The 19,467-nt window shown below is 40.0% G+C and overlaps 1 protein-coding gene across 7 annotated transcripts; it reads left to right on the top strand.

Moving 5' to 3' along the window:
• Positions 1-37: 37 nt before the first annotated feature.
• si:dkey-6e2.2 lies at positions 38-19,176 on the top strand. Of its 7 annotated transcripts, none has more exons than XM_027026295.2 (9): positions 38-234; positions 6,268-6,358; positions 6,755-7,035; positions 7,157-7,236; positions 8,394-8,444; positions 8,521-8,638; positions 17,156-17,447; positions 17,625-17,700; positions 17,997-19,176. In XM_027026295.2, exons 7-9 carry the CDS (start codon positions 17,162-17,164, stop codon positions 18,289-18,291), a joined length of 657 nt encoding a protein of 218 aa, XP_026882096.2. In that variant the 5' UTR covers positions 38-234; positions 6,268-6,358; positions 6,755-7,035; positions 7,157-7,236; positions 8,394-8,444; positions 8,521-8,638; positions 17,156-17,161; the 3' UTR covers positions 18,292-19,176. The 7 variants fall into 7 exon arrangements, with proteins under 7 accessions (XP_026882096.2, XP_026882095.2, XP_035380095.1 ...); XM_027026294.2 differs by having other exon boundaries at positions 8,336-8,444; XM_035524202.1 differs by lacking the exons at positions 8,394-8,444; positions 8,521-8,638.
• The last annotated feature ends 291 nt before the right edge of the window (positions 19,177-19,467 follow it).

The raw sequence follows: 19,467 nt of genomic DNA, 5'->3' as shown, positions 1-19,467 counted from the left end.
TCAGTAACTGCACCATGGGAATCACAGTCTTTACATTCACAAGTCTACACTAATTTTCTACGTTGGAGAAAACTGGGAAAAACTACAAGTGCCGAAAAATCGTTTACAAAAAGCAAAACGTCACTTCCCATGTGTAGGACTCTGCTGGGGAAAAAAATCACCACGAAAACTATTATTTCGTTGCAATCTTTATGTCAGGTACAAGAATCAAATTAAAGCCACAAATATTTGGAGGTGAGTCTTTAGTTCTTACATGTTTGCAATTACCTCGGAGTAGGAAAGCAACAGAAGTTAATGAAATTAGGGATACTTGATATTAGCTTGCTAGTATTGATTTTAGCTTGCTAGGAGTTATTCTTATAACAAACATCACGTTTTAACATGTTGCGTCATACTAGCTGTAGCCAAGAGGCGGTCTGAGATTTGTCAATAACCTTTTGTTTTAGAGATGAGGAAAAATAGTTTTGATCAATAGAAAATCTAGATTTATGTATCTATTGTATTTAGCTTTTATTAAACAATGTTGTTAAAAATAGGACATTTTTAAAATCTTAATGTCGCAGTGCTGCCAGCTACTGAGCTGCATGGGCCTTATCCAAAGTAATTAAATACAAACATACTGATTATAAGAGAACCAATACTAGCAGAACACTGAAAAAAGTTAAAAATAGAAATTTTCTGGTGGTCTAAAAACAGACGAAATATGACTGCTCCAGTGACATGCTAAACATGAGAAATTAGTTTCTCTTATCCCGTCATGAACTGCCATATGAGTGCAGTTTGGAGTTTTTCGTTTTCTGGGTCTTCTGTAAAATGCTAGAATGCCCATTGCATTCGACAGTTTAGTGCTGAATCAACCGTGTTAGAGCAGGTGTAAAATCATGACTGACTAGGACTGACTTCTTATAATAAAAATAATAATATTGTATGAGATATTTGCCTTAATTTTTCTAACAATTCTGCATTTTAAGTTGGAATACTACTAAATGCTACTTATCTACTAAAAAAATCACACATGAACTAATTAATCAGAATTTGTTAATCAAAATTAAAGTTAACAAAAATAAACAAAAACATGATTACAAGTATTGTCTGAAGTAATTTAAACCCTTTTTTTTATCAGGACATATATGCATTTGCATAAAAAATACACAGTAATGGAAATCAGGAGCCTTTAGAGTGTCAAAAAGTGAATCTTTTCGGTCATAATGCTAAAGTAAACTTGCAAAAGCTCATCATTCAACTTTCAAAACACATGAAAAGTTAACTGTCTGTTAACTTATTATTGTAATATTACAATTTTATTCTGACCTCTTGGTGCTAGTTTGTGAAGGTTTACATTTTCATAATTGTTTCAAGTAAACCTTTCCAAGTAGGCCTAATTTTAAAATTGAAAACTAAATAGTACTAATCTGTATATCATTCAGTACTAAAATTTTGATTTCCACTTATTTCATTTTTTTAGAGAATACAGTTACTTTTATGTATGTTAAAAGAGCTTTGCTCAATAGATTTAGTGGCAGTAATCATAAGCACACATCCAAAAAAAACAAAACAAAACAAAACAAAACAAAAAACAAACCTGAGCTGGAGCCTGAAATAGCTTTGTGTATTATTATAAATATGCAGGTAAAACCACTCATGCAACAACAACAAAAAAGTATAATTTTGCTTGGTGTTTTTTGAATGACAAAAGTTACAGCACAATAGTCCCATAGACTTTTTGCCTTTTTTACAATATGTGTTATAAATGGAATATTTGCCTTGATGTAGTCTCTACTGTCCCATCTCTACTTACTCTGTTATATTTTGTCTCATTTTACTTACACTGGCAATAAAGGAGCACACATCTGTGATTGGTACTAATTTTCACCATAAATGTATGCTAAAGATTTGAAAACATTCTAGTTCTATATTGCTAACCATCATATATTACATAGTAAGTATCCCCAGCTAACTAACTTATGACTGATAACTAACAACTGTAAGCTAAATAGAAGCTGGTTTGACAAAGCTGTAGTTTGAAAAGCCTAACTGAAAGAATAAAAAAAACAAATTAGTGACGAAACTACAATAACAGAAGTTTCTTAGAACATCAGTGCACTGTAGTGTTAGGTTACTTGCAGCAAATAAAACTTTTTGACTCTTTAACAACCTCATAATTTAAATGATCTAGTGATCTAGTGATACTCTAGTGATGAAAAAGGTACATGGAACAACATTTATAAAATTTGGAACATTTATGTTTACCACAGATCATGAGAGACAATTAAAAAAAAATTTTTCTCTCATTGAAAAAATCCCAGAGTACATTAATATGGGCATGAAAGCATGGTGCTGATGACAGAAAAATGACATGTCTTCAGTGGTCTATTAAAGAGCATTTGCATGACACCTTTTTAAATGTGAGGTGTGCAGCATCGCAAAAGTAGACTGAAATAAAGGCCCAAACTAGCTTTTCCTCTGTTTTGGATCAGTAGAGGAAAAGCATGCTTGACCTTGATTGGTCAGTAGTGGATGAGGTGTGGCACTCTTTCTCTGAACTTATGACAAAAATTGACACCTTTATAACTTAACCACATAGTTTAAACAAGAAGTGTGTTATGCAAGCTAAAGGAGCTCGCTTCATTCACAGTGTGTGGTGCTCCACAGATGACTATGAAAAAGCACAGTTCGGAGAATTTAAAAAGGGTCCTGTGATCGCCATCTTAGTACATTTTAAGTGACAGCAATGCATTCTGGTGACGTGCTTTGTCAAGCGGAGGAGGAGTGGAATGCATTTTTATGGGTGATGTTTGAGTGAAATGTTATTATTTATTTAATCACACCTAATTTATTATTTACTATTAGTCTTATCAAAATAATTAATTATCGGTTCTTCCAATTAAGGGTATTCTGGGTATGTGCTCAAGTTATTGCTGGTGAACATCACCAGCAAACAAAATGCTATATACTTGGACATTGTATTGAAATATTCAGTAGAAATGGACACTCTTTTTCATACAACTTTGGGTGTTCACTCATGTCTAATATTTTCTCCCTCTTCATTTTGTCCTCATGTCACGGTTCCTCCCACTGGTGTCGCGGTTCCAATATAATTAATTTGATTTTTTTAGTATAATTTCTTATTACTCTTATCACTGAGTATCATTGGTTATGCACTCTGTAGGCGGTAGTTCGGTCTGTGAATATAGACTATATTTTACCTTCACTAATGTAGACCCAGATAACTTAAATAGGTGTCATGTAGCTTTCTAAACAGTGCCCTTCAGTACAATGTTGCCAAATATTTTTAGCAATTAGATAAAATCTTTCTACCTTATTTTATACATTGATTAATTCAGTTGAATGTAGCCTATATCAGATGATGGCAAAGATGGGGAAAGAAATCCAGACACAGAATCAAAATGCAAAACTCAGGGAAGGCCACAAATCAGTGGAAGAAGGTTAGGATGAGAGGGAGCCATAAAAGAGTATAGACCAATCATTGAGTATGGTGAGGTCCCTCAGGTGAGCATGATAGCCAGGGCTTAGAACATTCTAAAATTCGCGCTTCAGTGCAGAACAAAGGGAGATAGTCAAGGGAGATCATATGATTGGAAGAAATCCGTCCATGTGGAGGATGAAGCAAAACTAGGGGAGTTGATTACAAGCGGGGAAAATGTTATTTCCCCTTGAGGATGGAGGTCATTCAATACTGGCCTACCAATTTGCTGAGAAAAAAGGAATAAAAGATTTCATTGAAAATACAAAAAGGCTAGCTATAAATAGTTTCAAATGTTTTAGTGTACACAAACTAGAGGCACTCTCAGATGCAATCTTGCAGTTTAGGTTGAAAGAAATGGCTTCAAAAATGATAAGGGCATGATTAACAACCTGGGGTTGGAAAATGTCTGGGATTGTGAAGAAACAAGGCTCCAGGATCACATCCTGATCACCAGACTTGTTGCCAAAGTTGGCCTCTGCTTTGAGGTCAGTGGTGGAGAGAAAGGTGAAATCACCACCAGCATCAGGGCTGCTGGTGGCTATGGGCCCACAATGATAAAATTCAAATGCAAGCAGACTAAGGGAGATTGAATGAATCATTGGTGCTCCCAAGAATAGCTTTTATCAGAAAAAAATGAGTGGATAAGCATTGCCTTGTTCACAGGATGGGGGAAGGGATTTCTGTGAAGGCTTCCCAGAATGGTTCACTGCCCCATTTGCTCCCTGTTGAAGGTCACGGCATTTATGTGTACTTCATCAACTTTAAAATGCAATGAAAGAGAAAAATGTCCATGTATTTAGCTTATCCCCTCACACAACTCAACTGTTAAAGAGCTTAAAACTACTGACAGTTCAAGGGACGAAGGATCCATTGAGAGATAGAAGGGAAACTGCTTGACAGGGCATTGTTCATGCCATTGTTTTCAAAGGCTTTGGTGAAAACTTCTACACCTTTTGAATGCTCAGGTTTACAAGGGTCAGGGATATACCCATTCAACCCCACCAAGATCAATGAGAATCTTTTCATGCCATCTCAAACATCTGAGAGTTCCTTTCAAGAGAGTTCATCGGACCCAGTAGACCCTCCCATGTCATCCTCCACTTGATGGTGGTGATGATGTACAAGTTGTGAGTTATTTAGCATCCATGGAATATGGAAGTAGAATACCTACAAGAATTCCTCTGTTAATATCACAACAACGGACACAGCAATTCAGTTGTACTTGTGTGGTTGCTAACTGGACCCTAGAGGACTGGCAACATGTGGTGTGGCCCGATGAGTCATGGTACCACTTGTTTCAGGCTGATTGTAGGGTTTGTGTGTGGCGAAGACCACATGAAGCCATGGACCCGAGTAGTCAACAAGGCACTGTTGGGGCTGGTGGGAGCTTCATACCGGTGTGGGGTTTGTCGTCATGGCATGGGTTGGGTCCACTGGTTCACCCAAACACACAACTTAAACCAGTGCCTGCTACGTTTCACTGCTTGGTGACCATTTGCGGCCCTTCAGGGACGTCATGTACCCCCACAATGATCGGATATTCCAGCAGGATAATGCCCCGTACCATCGGGTCCAAGGTGTCCACAGTTGGTTTGAGGAGTGTTCTGAAGAGTTCAGACGAATTATGCGGTTGACCTGTTCACCCCACATGAGCCCAATAGATCATTTATTGGATGTATTGGAGAGGTCCGTTTGCACCCGAGATCCTGAACCTACACATACCACAGAGCTGTGGGTGGCTATCCAGACAGCATGGCTCAACATTCCTCCAGACATCATCTGTCCACTTGTGGAATCTGCCATGTCGAGTTGCTGCACTTTGCTAGGCTAAAGTCCTACACAATTGTTAGTGTAATTAGACCAGTGATGACTATTTTTGTTTCATCACAGAAAATGGAAAGATCAAGGGGAAAAGCAAAAATCTAAGGAGAAGAAAACCAAAAAAGGGACCTGGAAGCTTGTGCAGTCTGCTAGCATTCATATGGGGACAGAAAGGACCTCGAGTTCACAGAGGAGTAGCTTCCATGTGCAGTCTGTGTCCAGTGGTTCTTTGAAAGCTGGGCAGAGGACAGTGGAGTTATAGATGATGACATGCATGAACTGTTTGTTTCCAGAAATGTAATGAGCTCATTTCTGCAGCTTGTTGTTTGTATGACTATGAATTACAGTTTTTTCAGTCATTATCTATAATGCAGTGTGCGGTAAGAAATGGTATTACACAGGTTCAGGTTTTATGTGTTTCCTCAAATAATATGCCCGTTACAGATGTTTGTGTTCTCTGTTAAGTGAAACAAATGTTTTAATTTAACAATTTGGTTTATTTTGAAGGTTACATGGAAAAAAAAATCACTTTCTCTTTTGCACATAAATTTAGGTACCTGGAGTGCCTACCAATCCACAAACTGAAATAAGACAACCCAGTCAGTTTTTGAGAAACCGAAAGAAAATATGGGATAAAACAAGTTGTTCAGATATGGCTCTGATATGCTCATCACTAAGGGAGTCATTAGATTTATACCCCCACCCCCACTGCATTCTGAGTATATCTTTGAGACCATGCGATGTTTTTTTCCCTGCAAGCTCCAGAACCCATTAGCAATATGCTGAAGCTGAGAGCTAAGCGCAGGAACTGCTCTGTTGTTTGCACAGACCAGCACAAATAACTACATCACACCCAGCCTCAGAGGACAGAAGAGCAATTTCTGATGGCATTGTCCTAGCTACAGTGGGCAAAACCAGTACATATCTGCTAACCACTTTGTATCTGACTACTTTTCCAGCCAGGGTCAATACAATGCAGGACTGGCAACGAAACCTTTACTAAAACAGGGACTACCAACTGTCCATGGCTAAACTGCAGATGAGAGAAATGTAAGTATGTAAAAAACAATTATGCTAAGTTGTGTTTCAGCTAACAGCTGATGTAATATAATAGATATAATTTTCTAGAAAGTTACTGGCTTTACTTTCTGCAGGATCCACTATATCATTAACACTATTTGTTAGTTGAATGTATGTAAGATGAACTTCATCTTATTGACTCATGAATAATGTGAGGAAAAGTGCAAAGTTACAATTGTATTACACTCAGGTAATCAGGGGTTAGCAACATTAGCAAGTGCTATGGGAAAATTTCTTTTAATCCATCTGTTATTTGACAAACAGGCACACTGCAGTATGTTTGCAGTTTTAATTCTAGTTGTAGAATTTTAGTTGTGATGAATGGCTTTGAGGGTGATGTGTAACATTTCTTTCTGCACTATGCAGACTTTTTTTTTTTTTTTTGGACAGATTTCATTTGGGGGATTCGAATTTGGATTCAGAGAGATATGGCAAGCCAGTGAAGCTGTGAACTCGTTGGTCCTGTGCCATCTAGCTCCATAGACCGCAGGAGTCTTAGGAAAGACAGAGATCAACGATCGCGCAAGTTTTTTTGCTGGACATATGCACACACACGTACACACACGTTTGAACATAAGACTGCAGAGACTGCAGTTAAAAAGGACTGAACTTGAAATGTGCACGGACAAAAGGATACGACTACCCAGGTAGCAACTTATTTCTTTTGTTCCTTTTTTAAAAAAATTGTATAGTTGCTATTGATGTCTTAATACATCTGTTAAATCCAGACTTGCATCTTCATTGTTTAAACCCTCCCACCGAACCTAGGAAGGGCCCATTGAGGATTACTCATCCTGGTTGATGCAACTCTCATCTGCACCACACTAGGGTTACTCGCAAAAAAAGTGGTGAGCCAGCCAGGAGGATTTATTTTGTATTTACTGAGTATTATAAATCTTGAAATTGAATTTTGAGAGCTGAATGTTGCCTTTTGTTTAATTGTTTGTTTTTTGCAAAGCTGATTTTGTCCCATTAGCAGGATTTTGAGGGATTTAACACAAATGGATATTGAACTGAAGTTTGGGGTATGTGCACAGAAGTCTTTATTAGTATGTAATATCTCTGATACCGATATTGATGATGACATAGTTGCCTCTTTTGGGAAGTATGGGACAGTGACAAAAATAGTAATGGTGGGAAAAGCAGGTTCAGGGAATTACAGTGCCATTGTTGAGTTTGATGCTAAGGAGCCATAGCATTCTTACAGCCTGACTTTTCTTGCTATATAACTAATGTAGCTAACACATCAGTGAAATGGCTAGTTGACAACATTAGAGTACTAGTGAAGGTTGCAGTGCACATCTCACTGACCACAGGCCATCCTGATGAGCATGATGGTTCAGAGTCTGACCCAGACAGTGATGATTCAGACACTACCTAGACACCGGTCCTGCGCAAAACCACAAAGAACGTAGAACAGCTCCCTTCAGTTCAAGCAGTTTATTGCTGTCTGCCTCAAATTGCCAAAATAGACCTTAGCCACCAGAAACACTGTTCTTTCTGTCTCAATCCATGTCCTCACGCCACCTGAAGTACAAAGCATAGTAGTGGAGCATGTGATCAAAAATTAGGCTTCGGCAAATAACCAAGGGTCTAAATGGTTAAGGTCATTCTCAGGGTGTGTCCCAAAACCCCCTGGAGAAGCAAATTTTGAAACTTGGTCTCTCCATGTTGAGTTGTTGTTTCAGGATTGCCTGCCTTAGGACGTACAGCGCAGGAAGTCCTCATGAGTATGTGAAGCATGTCCTCATGAGTATGTGAAGCTTCTGGATTCAGCATATGGCCTTGTGGAGGCTGGAGATGAAATTTTTCAGATTTCTCAACACTCATTAAAACTCTTCAGAGACTCCAAATACTTCTCAGTTCTGCTGTAAAAAGAAATGGTATAAAAGCAGCAGATGTAACGGAACGTTGCTTAGGCAGTTTGTATGTGGTTGTTGGGACCAGTCATTGCTTTTAGGTTTACAGCTTGAGTCAAGGACTGATGATCCCCCTGATTTTGCAGAGCTTTTGCTAAAGCTGCATACAGAAGAATATAGATTACAGCGACACATGGGTAGGTCAAAAGTCAAGCCAACCTTAAATATCCATTCGGTGACGGAATTCACCTCACATTTTGATATGCGTGCTAGTGTTCTGCAGGCTTACATGGCAGAAGCAGAGGAACTGAGAAAAACAAGTCACGGAAGATGCAGCTGAGTTCCAAAAAATCTAAGAAGGAGTCAAGGTGTGCATCCAGTAAAGCTAGGAGTAAGTGCAGAAACAGACATCCAAATGCAGACATCCAAGTGCATCAGACAGCAATTGAACCTCAGCCGCAGCCTAATGCTTGGTTCTGTTGTAAATGCGGTGATGGTCACATAGCAAGACAGTGTGAGAACTCTAGAAACAAAGCTTTGGTGGACAAGAAATACAGAGAACTAAGGGTTAGGCAAGAGGAATGGAAAATGAGACATGGCCAGCAATAGAGGGACATATTGAGAACCAGACTTCAATTAAGAGTCCCACTCCATCGCAAGAACTATTGAGGGCTGGATGTAATGCACACACAGAGACGCAATCTAGAGATGTGGCTGTTACCGGGCTAGTTGGATCAAGGTGCACGACCTCCATTATTATTGAGGGAACTCCCTGTGAATGCCTCCTTGATGCAGGCTCCCATGTGACCACAATTTCCCAGTCTTTTCATGGCGCTCACCTAAAATCACCGCCAATCCTACAGTTGAATAATCTAATAATAGAAGGTGCTGAGATCACATTGTGCCATACCTTGGTTATGTTGACTTACTATCTACTTCCCTGAGTCTGTTACTGGCAGAGCTGAAGACATAGCCACTCTAGCTCTAGTTGTGTCAGATTGTAAAGCAAGCTTTGAAACCCCTGCACACATAGGAACAAATACACTTGATGTTCTGTATAACGCCTGTGTAAGTAGCCAGAATGCAAAGCATCACCAAAGAGCTGGGAACCATCTTTATTTATCACTGGTGAGAAATCTCTGTCATAGGCACAGAAAGGAGAGGGACAGTGGGAGAGTTGGAAGGGTGAAACTGCAGGGCAAGTCGAGTGTTACCATTTCAGCCGGCAAAAAGAGAGCATTAATGATTTACAAAAAAAATTCCCTCCTTATCTGGAGAATCCCTACTTGTAGAACCAACCACTAAACCCAGTCTGGTGGATTGTTTTTTTGGAGTTACATACTCTCCAGTCCAGCCCAGTCTTCCTTTAAGGTTCCCATTCTTGTGCAGAATACAACTGGACATGACATCAAACTCCCTGCCAATAGAAATATTGCAGATCTATCAGTGCCATTGTCTTCCTTGCTCTCCGTCTCCACTTCCAGTCCTCAACCTGATGAGTCGGCTTCTCCTCCTACATGCGTTCAGTATCATGCCCAAGACCCTGGATCCCTGAGAAGTGACATATCCTTCAACTTTGGTTATTCTCCACTGTTTGAGGAGTGGAAGAGAAGGATCACCACAACGTTAAATTCTATCCCAGAGGCCTTTGCGCATGTCAAACACTGCATTCGCCTTTCACGTCCTACTGCTTTCAAGCAGAGAGTGAGGCCGATGCATCCTTCGGATTATGAGACTGTGAGACTCCATCTCCAAGAGCTGTGTGATGCCAACATCATCAGATAGTCAGAGAGCCCCTTTGCACCATTGTAGTAGTCTGTTTGTGGATTATAGGAAGTTGAATAACCAGACTATTAAAGATCCATATGCCTTACCAAATATTGAAGAAGCCTTTTTAGCTCTTTGTGGATCTAAGTGGTTCTCAGTCATGGATCTTAAGTCAGGATATTATCAGGTCGAGCATGAAAAAGAGGATAAGCACAAAACTGCTTTTGTTACACCAATGGATTTCTGGGGGTTCAGCAGCATGCCACAGGGGTTACTAATACTCCAAGCACTTTTCAAAGTGTGATGGAAAAGTGTGTGGGGAGTATGAACTTCAAGGAAGCCCTGGTATTCTTGGATGATCTTATTGTATCCTCAAGCACACTGGAAAAGCATGAGGATCGTGGCTCTTCCGTGTCCTACAAAGGATTAAAGAATTAGGATTGAAACTCTCTCCAGACAAATGCCACTTTTTCAGGAAATGTCAACTACTTGGGCCATGTTGTGTCTGAAAATGGAGTTAGGACTCACCCTGGCAAGATCGCTGCCCTTACTACCTGGCCAAGACCGAACAACCTTAAAGAGATTAAGTCATTCCTAGGGTTCGCAGGATGTTATAGGAGGTTTGTGATGGACTATTCAAAGATCTCCAAACCTCTAAATGGCCACACTGTGTAGGTTATCTTCCCCCAAAGAAGTCCCCCAACCCAAAATGTACTAAGTCTAAAGTACCATCTTCTTTTGATTGGAAGCAACATTTTAATGAGAGGTGGACTGTTGATTGTGAGAGTGCATTTCGAACTCTGATTGAAAAGCTGACTTCTGCTTCTGTTTTAGGCTTTGAAAATCCAGAGCAGCCATACATGTTCCATACAGATGCCAGTTTACATGGTCTTGGTGCAGCATTATATAAGGAACAAGATGGTCAGCTACGAGTTATTGCTTATGCAAGCTGTGGGTTGTCAGAATGTGAAAGAAGATATCCTGCACACAAACATGAGCTCCTAGCTTTCAGGTGGGCAGTGACTGACAAGTTCTTCGACTACCTTTATGGTGCAAAGTTCACGGTCACGATGGACAATAACCCCTTGACCTATGTTTTGACCTCTGCAAAGCTGCATGTGGCAGGACACAGATGGCTTGCAGCCCTTTCCAGTTTTAATTTTACCATCCAGTATAGGGCAGGAAAGAAAAAACAGGATGCTGATGGTGTTTCTATGAGGCCACATGCACCTGATGGGCAAGACAATTGTATAACTGATGATGACTATCATGTCAAACGATTTGTCACCCGATTTGTGGAAGTGGGAGCTGAGCCAATATTTCACGAAGCTACTGTGAAAGTCGATTGTCAGAGATTCCAGGCATGCAATGGTGACAATGTCTGTGATGCACCTGCTGCTGTTGAATGTCTTGCAATGGATGCAAATGCTATACCTGTTGAGTTTGTCCACTCTGATCTCCTTCCTGGGTCAGATATCACAAATTTCTCGACAGGATTGGGTTCTTGAACAACAGAATGATCCTTTAGTAAGTAGAATGATAGACATGGTTAAATCATGAAAGGTGCCTTCATACAGGGCAAGGCAATGAGAAGAAAGGAAAGTCCAGCTAATGTTGAGAGTAGTGGACCAACTCCTCCTGAGTGATGAAGTCGAATACAGTAAGTGGATGATCAGAAGAGAACCCAGCTTCCAACTTGTCTTTCCCAAGAAGTTCAGGGATGCGGCTCTTAAGGGTCTTCACGATACCACTGGTCATCTCGGGATTGAAAGAACTGTAGGTTCTATTGGCCCAGGATGTCTGTAGATGTAAGGAAAAGGATTTTGAACTGCAAAAGGTGTATTAGGCACAAGGCAAAGGCAGGGAGAAATGCACCATTAGTAAGCATTAAGACAAACTGCTTCCTTGAACTCGTTTGTATGGATTATCTGTCAAAAGAGCACTATCTATCTATCTATCTATCTATCTATCTATCTATCTATCTATCTATCTATCTATCTATCTATCTATCTATCTATATATATATATATATATATATATATATATATATATATATATATATATATATATATATATATATATATATATATATATATATATATATAAACTCATCACAGACCATTTTACAAAATATGCAGTTGCTGTTCCAACACTGGATCAGAGGGCTAAAACAGTTACAAGGGCCTTGTGGAACAGCTTCTTCGTCCATTATGGATATGCGGAGCGGTTTCATAGTGATCAGGGTCGTGACTTTGAATCCTGCATTATCAAGGACAAGAACCTCTGTTAGATGTTGGGTATCAAGAAAACACGGACTATGCCCTACCATCCGTGTGGCAGCCCTGTGGAGTGATTCAATAGAACGCTATTAGAAATGTTGGGAACTTTTCAGAGTTCTCTGAGATTATGTACAGCCACTGGTACAGGCATATAACTGTACTAAGAATGACACAATTGGTTTCTCTCCCTACCATCTTATGTTTGGTAGACAGCCAAGCCTTCCAATTGACCTTGCTTTTGGCATAACCCCTGAACATCCCAGAAAAGTGTCACATCTAGAATATGTGACGAGATTACAACATAGCCTTTAGGAGAGCTACAAATTGGCCATTGAGCACAGTGACAAAGCAGCACAGGCAAATAAAGTGAGATTTGATGGCAAAGTCACAGAGTCTACCATAGAAACAGGTGACCGGGTGCTCGTGAGAAATGTTGCTCTTCAGGGTAAGCATAAGTTGGCAGACAGAGGTGTGTACAGGGTTGTGAAGCAAATTGCTGAAAGTCCAGTCTACGTGGGTGCAGAAAGTCTGGACAGAACCCTGCATAGAAATTTGCTGTTGCCTTGTGGGTTTCTTCATACCCCTGCTGTAGAACCTACTCAACCAAGACCCCTGAGGAGTATGACGTGTCCTCTGACACTTGAGCCAGAAGAGGGGACTGATCCACCAAATCAATGTCTAGAAGAGGTAGAGGAAATACAACCAGTTCCTGTATGTAAGATGGTTGAGTACCATTCCCCTCCATGCTACATCCTGGGTAATGACCATTGAAATTCCTGTGGGAAGAGAACAAGTACTTCCCACCAGTGAGGATCAGTCCAGTTCAGAGGGCGATTCAAACATATCAGATATTCAGTCTGCCATGGAGATTGGGTGGAAGGAAGAGTCCTTCCCAAGAGATGAGAAATTCGTAAAGTCTGACTTAAACCCGGAAGCCCATGCATATCATCCTTGAGTATTGCCTATGCAAGATGATCAACTGGACAGTCTGGTTCAACAGTCAGTCGATGATGCAACCAGTATCACACCCCCATCAGTGCAGAGAGTTAGTCAAGACATAGAAGACAAGGCAGAACCTATGGATATTGATTAGCTTGGCCACAGAGTGGAAAAGGGACCTGAACCTACAGCCACTCAGTTACTAGGAGGAGGTTTGGAACCTAGGAGGTCCACACGATTGAGAATGACACCAGACAGACTGTCTTACCAATCCTTAGGAAATCCCTTGGTCCTGGTTATGTAGTCTATACTTGGAGGACTTGACAAGGCATTTTACCATTTCCCAAATATTAATTATTTAATGCCCTCTGAAACAATTTAAGATAAGTTTCCTACATGTGAGGATGCATGAGATTTAGGGTTGGAGGATGTAACCCACCTAAATTTCTCATAAGAGGGAATGGTTAAATTCAGTGACAGTGCCCCCCACTGTTCAGTGAGTGAAAGTTTTCCTCACCACATTGTCTTTTTTTTTCTCCCTTCATGGATGAGGGTGAAGAGAAACTCCACATCGATGTTTTTCTTTTGAGAGTGCGCTAAAGAGTTGTTTTATAGCAAAGTGCATAAAATTAGAATCAGAAGAGTGCTTAGCGCTCTTACCCCGAAGTTATTACTGCGTTTAGCCATGGTAAGTTTCCTTGTTAGCCTTTTGACTAGCCTGTGATGCTGTTGAGTTATTTGGATGTTGTTACGATACAGAAATACAGATAATAAGCCAAATACCCATAGTATATTGGGTTGAATGTTTTTGTAGGTAATAAAAACTATTCAGTGGTGGGGTGGGGGGGTGTTTATTCTGCTTATTACTTTTATTCTTGTTTTAAGTAAAGTTCAATAGCTAAGCAGATATTTTTTGCTAACAATGGTGAGTCTTTTATTTCATATGTATATGTAAATTTACCAAAGTGAGTTTGTGCAGTGTATCTTATGTGTTGGCTAACATGCTGACTGAGCCATGTTTTTTTTAATAGAAATCCTCATTGTCATGCTAGTGCTTTGCTGAGTTACAGAATTTTAATTGCGCTGATGATTGTTTTATTTTTGCGATCCCACCGAACCTAGGAAAGGCCTGTTGAGGATTTATTGATCCTGGTTGATGTAACACCCATCTGCACCACACTAGGGTAACACTCTTTTTTAGGTACTTAGTTGGTGCAGGGGCGTAGTCCTACACAAACAGAAAAAGGCCTTCCTCAAATTGGTGCCAAAAATTTGGAAGTATATCATTGTTTAAAACATCTTGTGTGTGGTATACAACCATAGTATTAACATTACCCATCACTGGAACTAAGGGGTGTTGGCCAAACCATGACTCACAGCTCCAGACCATTATCCTTCCTATACCAAACTTCACTGTTGGCACTATGCTTTCTGATAGGTAGTGTTCTCCTGGCATCTGCCAAACTATGATTCACACATCAGATTTTCCAGAGAGTGAAGCATGATTGATCACTTCAGAATTTCCACAGCGCCACAGTCCAGTGGTGACATGTTGTATACCAGCTGATGCTTGGCATTGGCATAGATATTTTAGGCGTTTGTGCTTCAGCTTGACCGTGGAAACCCAGTTCATGAGGCTCCTGACACAGTTTTTGTGCTGATGTTGCTTCTATAAGCAGTGTAGAACTCTGTAGTGAGTGACTGGTCTAGTGAGGCAGACATTTTATACGTTGAAGGGTGGCATTTTATGGCAATGCTGTGTCTAATGTCAGTTTTTCCACAGATTGTCTATGGAGACTGCATGGCTGTGTTCTTCATTTTATGCTTCTGATACCATTGGGTGTGGCTGAAACACTTGAACTCAATAATTAGGAGGGGTGGCCTAATAATTAGGAACATTTCTTTTTCGTTTTCAGCCTCACTGAATGCAAGTTTAGTGTAATTTTATATATATATATATATATATATATATATATATATATATATATATATACACACACACACACACACACACACACACACACACACACACACACACACACACACATCAGGTGAAATAAGTATTTTAACACGTCACCAATTTTCTAAGTAAATATATTTTCTAAGTAAATATAAAGGTGTTATTGACATGAAATTCTCACCAGGTGTTGGTAACAACCCATCCAATCCACACATGCAAAGAAATCAAACCATAGATGTCCATAAATTATGTGTAATAATGAGAAATGACACAGGGAGAAAATATTGAACATGCTTACTGAAATTTATTTAATACTTTGAACAAAATCCTATGTTCGTGATTGCAGCTTCAAGACGCCTCCTGTATGGAGAAATTAGTCGCATGCATTGCTCAGGTGTGATTTTGGCCCATTCTTCAACACAAGCACTCTTCAAATCCTGAAGATTCTGTGGGCTCCTTCTATGAACTCTGAGCTTTAGTTCCTTCCATAGATTTTCAATTGGATTCAGGTCAGGTGATTGGCTGGACCATTCTAGCAGCTTTATTTTCTTTGTCCGAAACCAGTTGAGAGTTTCCTTGGCTGTGTGTTTGGGATCATTGTCTTGCTGAAATGTACACCCTTGTTTCATCTTCAGCCTGGTAGATGGCAGCAAATTTTTATCAAGAATGTCTCTGTACAATTGTCCATTCATCGTTCCTTCAATTATATGAAGCGTGTCAGTGCCGTATGCTGAAAGGCAACCCCACACCATGCTGATCCCACCTCCAAACTTCACTGTTGGTATGGTATTTTTGGGGTGATGTGCAGTGCGTTTTGATCTCCAAACATGGTGTGTATTATGTCATCCAAAGAGTTCAATTTTGGTCCCATCTGACCAGACTATATTCTCCCAGTATTTCACAGGCTTGTCTAAATGTTGTTGAGCAAACTTTACACGCACTTCAACATGCTTTTTCTTCAGTGATGGAGTCTTGCGTGGTGAGCATGCATACAGGCCATGGAGGTTGAGTGCATTACTTATTGTTTTCTTTGAAACAATTGTACCTGCTGATTCCAGGTCTTTCTGTAGCTCTCTACAGGTGGTCCTTGGCTCTTGGACAAGTCTTCTGATGATTCTTTTCACTCCTCTGTCTGAAATCTTGCAAGGAGCACCTGGTCGTGGCCAGTTTATGGTGAAATGTTGTTCTTTCCACTTCTGGATTATGGCCTCAACAGTGCTCACTGGAACCTTCAGTAGTTTAGAAATTCTTCTGTAACCAATGCCATCAGTATGTTTTGCAACAATAAGGTTGCAAATGTCTTGGGAGAGCTCGCTGGTTTTACCCATCATGAGATGTTTCTTGTGTGGCACCTTGGTAATGAGACATCTTTTTATAGACCATTAGTTAAACCATCTGATATTAATTATTAATATGCACTAAGTGGCAGGATTGCTTTCTAATTACTGATAGATTTCAGCTGGTGTCATGACTTTCCATGGCTTTTTGCACCTCTCTTTCTTCGTGTGTTCCAAACTTTTTCCCTGTGTCATTTCTCATTTTCTGTTCAATACTTAATTCACCCGCTGTGTGTGTGTGTGTGTGTGTGTGTGTGTAAAAATCAGGTTTTTCAGTGTGAATTGTTGCTTTAAGACACAAAAAATACTAAAACAGTCATAGAAGTAATTATACAACACATATTACTGATTTATTGTATATTGTTGCATTAATGCATGAAGTAACACTGGAAACAGAAAGACGTTAGCTTTGTACTGTCAGGATTCCAAACAAAACTAGGTGCTCAGCCTAAAAAAATGTCATTAGGCCAAGGAATCAGAAATGGCTGCTTTAAATTTGTATTGTAATTAATGAAAACAGTCTAGATGTCAGTGGAGCATAAGGGTAACTTGCAGCGTTGTCTGGCAGTTTAGTTGGTTGTCAGCTAACCCGTTTCATGCTGTCGATCTGCCTTCCTGCTGAACAGTACGAAATGGCGATGAGGCCCAGAAAACCAAACTGGTCGACAGAGCAGAAGCTGCTGCTTGTGCAGCTCGTGAAGACCAGGAGAGAGGATGTGCTGACTGGCCGGCACTCATGTCGTGAGCTGGCCACTACCCGGAGGTGGGCTTGGGATGAGATCGCTGAGGAAATCTCCACCGCCTACCCTGATGTGCCCCGTACTGGCAAGGAGTGCGAGAGACACTGGTTTGTAGAGTTAGCCAAAGCCAAGGAGGCCATGGTGACCCACAAATCCCTCTCAGGTAAAGAACTAGCAGGTGAGAAGGTGTTTGTGTTTGGCAGCTGAATAGTCAGTATCTGAGTTGTCCTTTTTCAACAATATAGCCCCAGAATAAAATTGCATGACTAGTCATCTCTGAAGGGCTGGACAAATCGAAGGCTATTTAACCACAACCGTTTCCTCTTGGTCTTGATTTTTTTTTTTCTTGTTGCAGAACTCATCAACCCAGTGACTAAACTTGTGATTGAAATTCTCAAACTACAGAGAAAAGAGGCTGAGCTTAAGGGCAGGTAAATCTTTTAATTCTTATGGACTCTTAAAAGATTATGGATATCCCTGATGATCCATGATCTTTAACAAAAATTCTAACTCAAAAAATGTTTTAATAATAACCGCCACATAGTTAGTGTGTGTGTGTGTGTGTATATATGTATATGTATGTATGTGTATATATATATATATATATATATATATATATATATATATATATATATATATATATATATATATTAGGCTATTACAGAGATATTATCCCATTAACAAACATTATCATAAACTGTAAAAATATCTCCTCAACCCTCTCCAGATTAGAAGAAGAGAGTACAACCTTTCAAGAAGAAGAAGAAGAGCAAGTGGAAGTGAAATATCTTCTGGCCCCGGTTGCTCCAGTCACACGCACTGAATTACCCGACAACCACATGAGTAATAATAGCCAGGACACTGCACCAGTGAGTCCCCCGTGCTCTACGTCGCCATCTGCAGAAAAGAGAGACCTGGAGCTCTCTGTTCTTCGTCGACAAGAGCGGGTGTTACAGCTGCAGGAGGAGTACTATTCCCTCAAAATCAAACACCTCAAAGCACGGATGTTGATGGATCTTTGACGGGACAGTGATGCCATGGCAGAACAGTGGGGAAAGGACTCTGCCTTAATAAACACTAGGAATCCCACAAACTGTAGATTTACTTGGCCTGACTGTGCTTTTAATGTGTTTTTAAGATGTTAATGAGGACTGTAATTACCTTTACACTGCTTTTGGCTGGCACCTCATGGATTTAAAGCACTGAGGAACAGAAACAATGTTTTCTGCAAGTTGTACTCTGTTCCTTTGTTCTTCAAGGGAACTTGACTGACTGTGTAATACGGTGCTGAGAATTTGATATGATACCTTTCCACCAGTAGATGGCAAGGTGGCAGCTCATATTCTTACTTGTTATACTGTACATATAAGTAGTAAGTAGGATCCGAGGCCAGTTATGGCTAAGGAGGCAGAGTTTAAATGTCGAAACTAGTCTTGACTGTACACCTATGAACAAGGTCTACTTTAAGGGAACAGCCAAAAAGGTTTTTTGAAATTCAAAGCTTGACTCTAGAAGCTCTAGTATTGTGCTGACAAAGGCGTTCAGGTGACAACTACAGAAATAAAATGCATGCTTTTTAGCATGCTGTATTAGAGGTAATACTAGAGAGGCCATGGGGCCATGTCAGGCATTTCTGGCCATTGCTTTCAGTTAGTGTTTTTGTAGGAATTTGATCAACTTGAAAAAAATTGATCAGCACACGATCCACATAAAATAGGATGATCCAGTGTTAAATAATTGTTGCTTTTGCATGTTCACAGATTTTAAATATAAGAAAGACCTGAATTACCTTGCTAGGTATTTGCCATTCCAAACTGTATGACACTGTGGCCACACATAGATAGGCCTGACTTTGTCAATGTATTAAAGTCTGAAAATGTCCTTAAATACAACAGTTTGAAACCTTTTACTCTTGAGCCTTTGTGTTCCAGTTTTACACTGAATGAAATTACATCATAGCCAAAAAAGAAAAAGCCGGTCCCACTTCCAGTGAGTTTTATAGTGGGGGACAAGTGGCAGATAGGAAATGTCAGTTTTAATGCGAATGATTTTCTATAAACCACTCTGGAGGCCTTCCTGACTGAGATTACACTTAACTGACCACCTTAGGTGGACTGTTTGTTCCAAGCTTGGCATGATGGTGTGATGCTTTTAGCCTGAGCTCTTCCCTTAACAGTATGGAGTTTTCTTGATTTAAG

Source organism: Electrophorus electricus, chromosome 3, assembly GCF_013358815.1.
Source record: "Electrophorus electricus isolate fEleEle1 chromosome 3, fEleEle1.pri, whole genome shotgun sequence".
Taxonomy (NCBI): domain Eukaryota; kingdom Metazoa; phylum Chordata; class Actinopteri; order Gymnotiformes; family Gymnotidae; genus Electrophorus; species Electrophorus electricus.
Note: the sequence above shows the minus strand (reverse complement) of the source record. Positions and strands in the feature narration are given on the sequence as shown.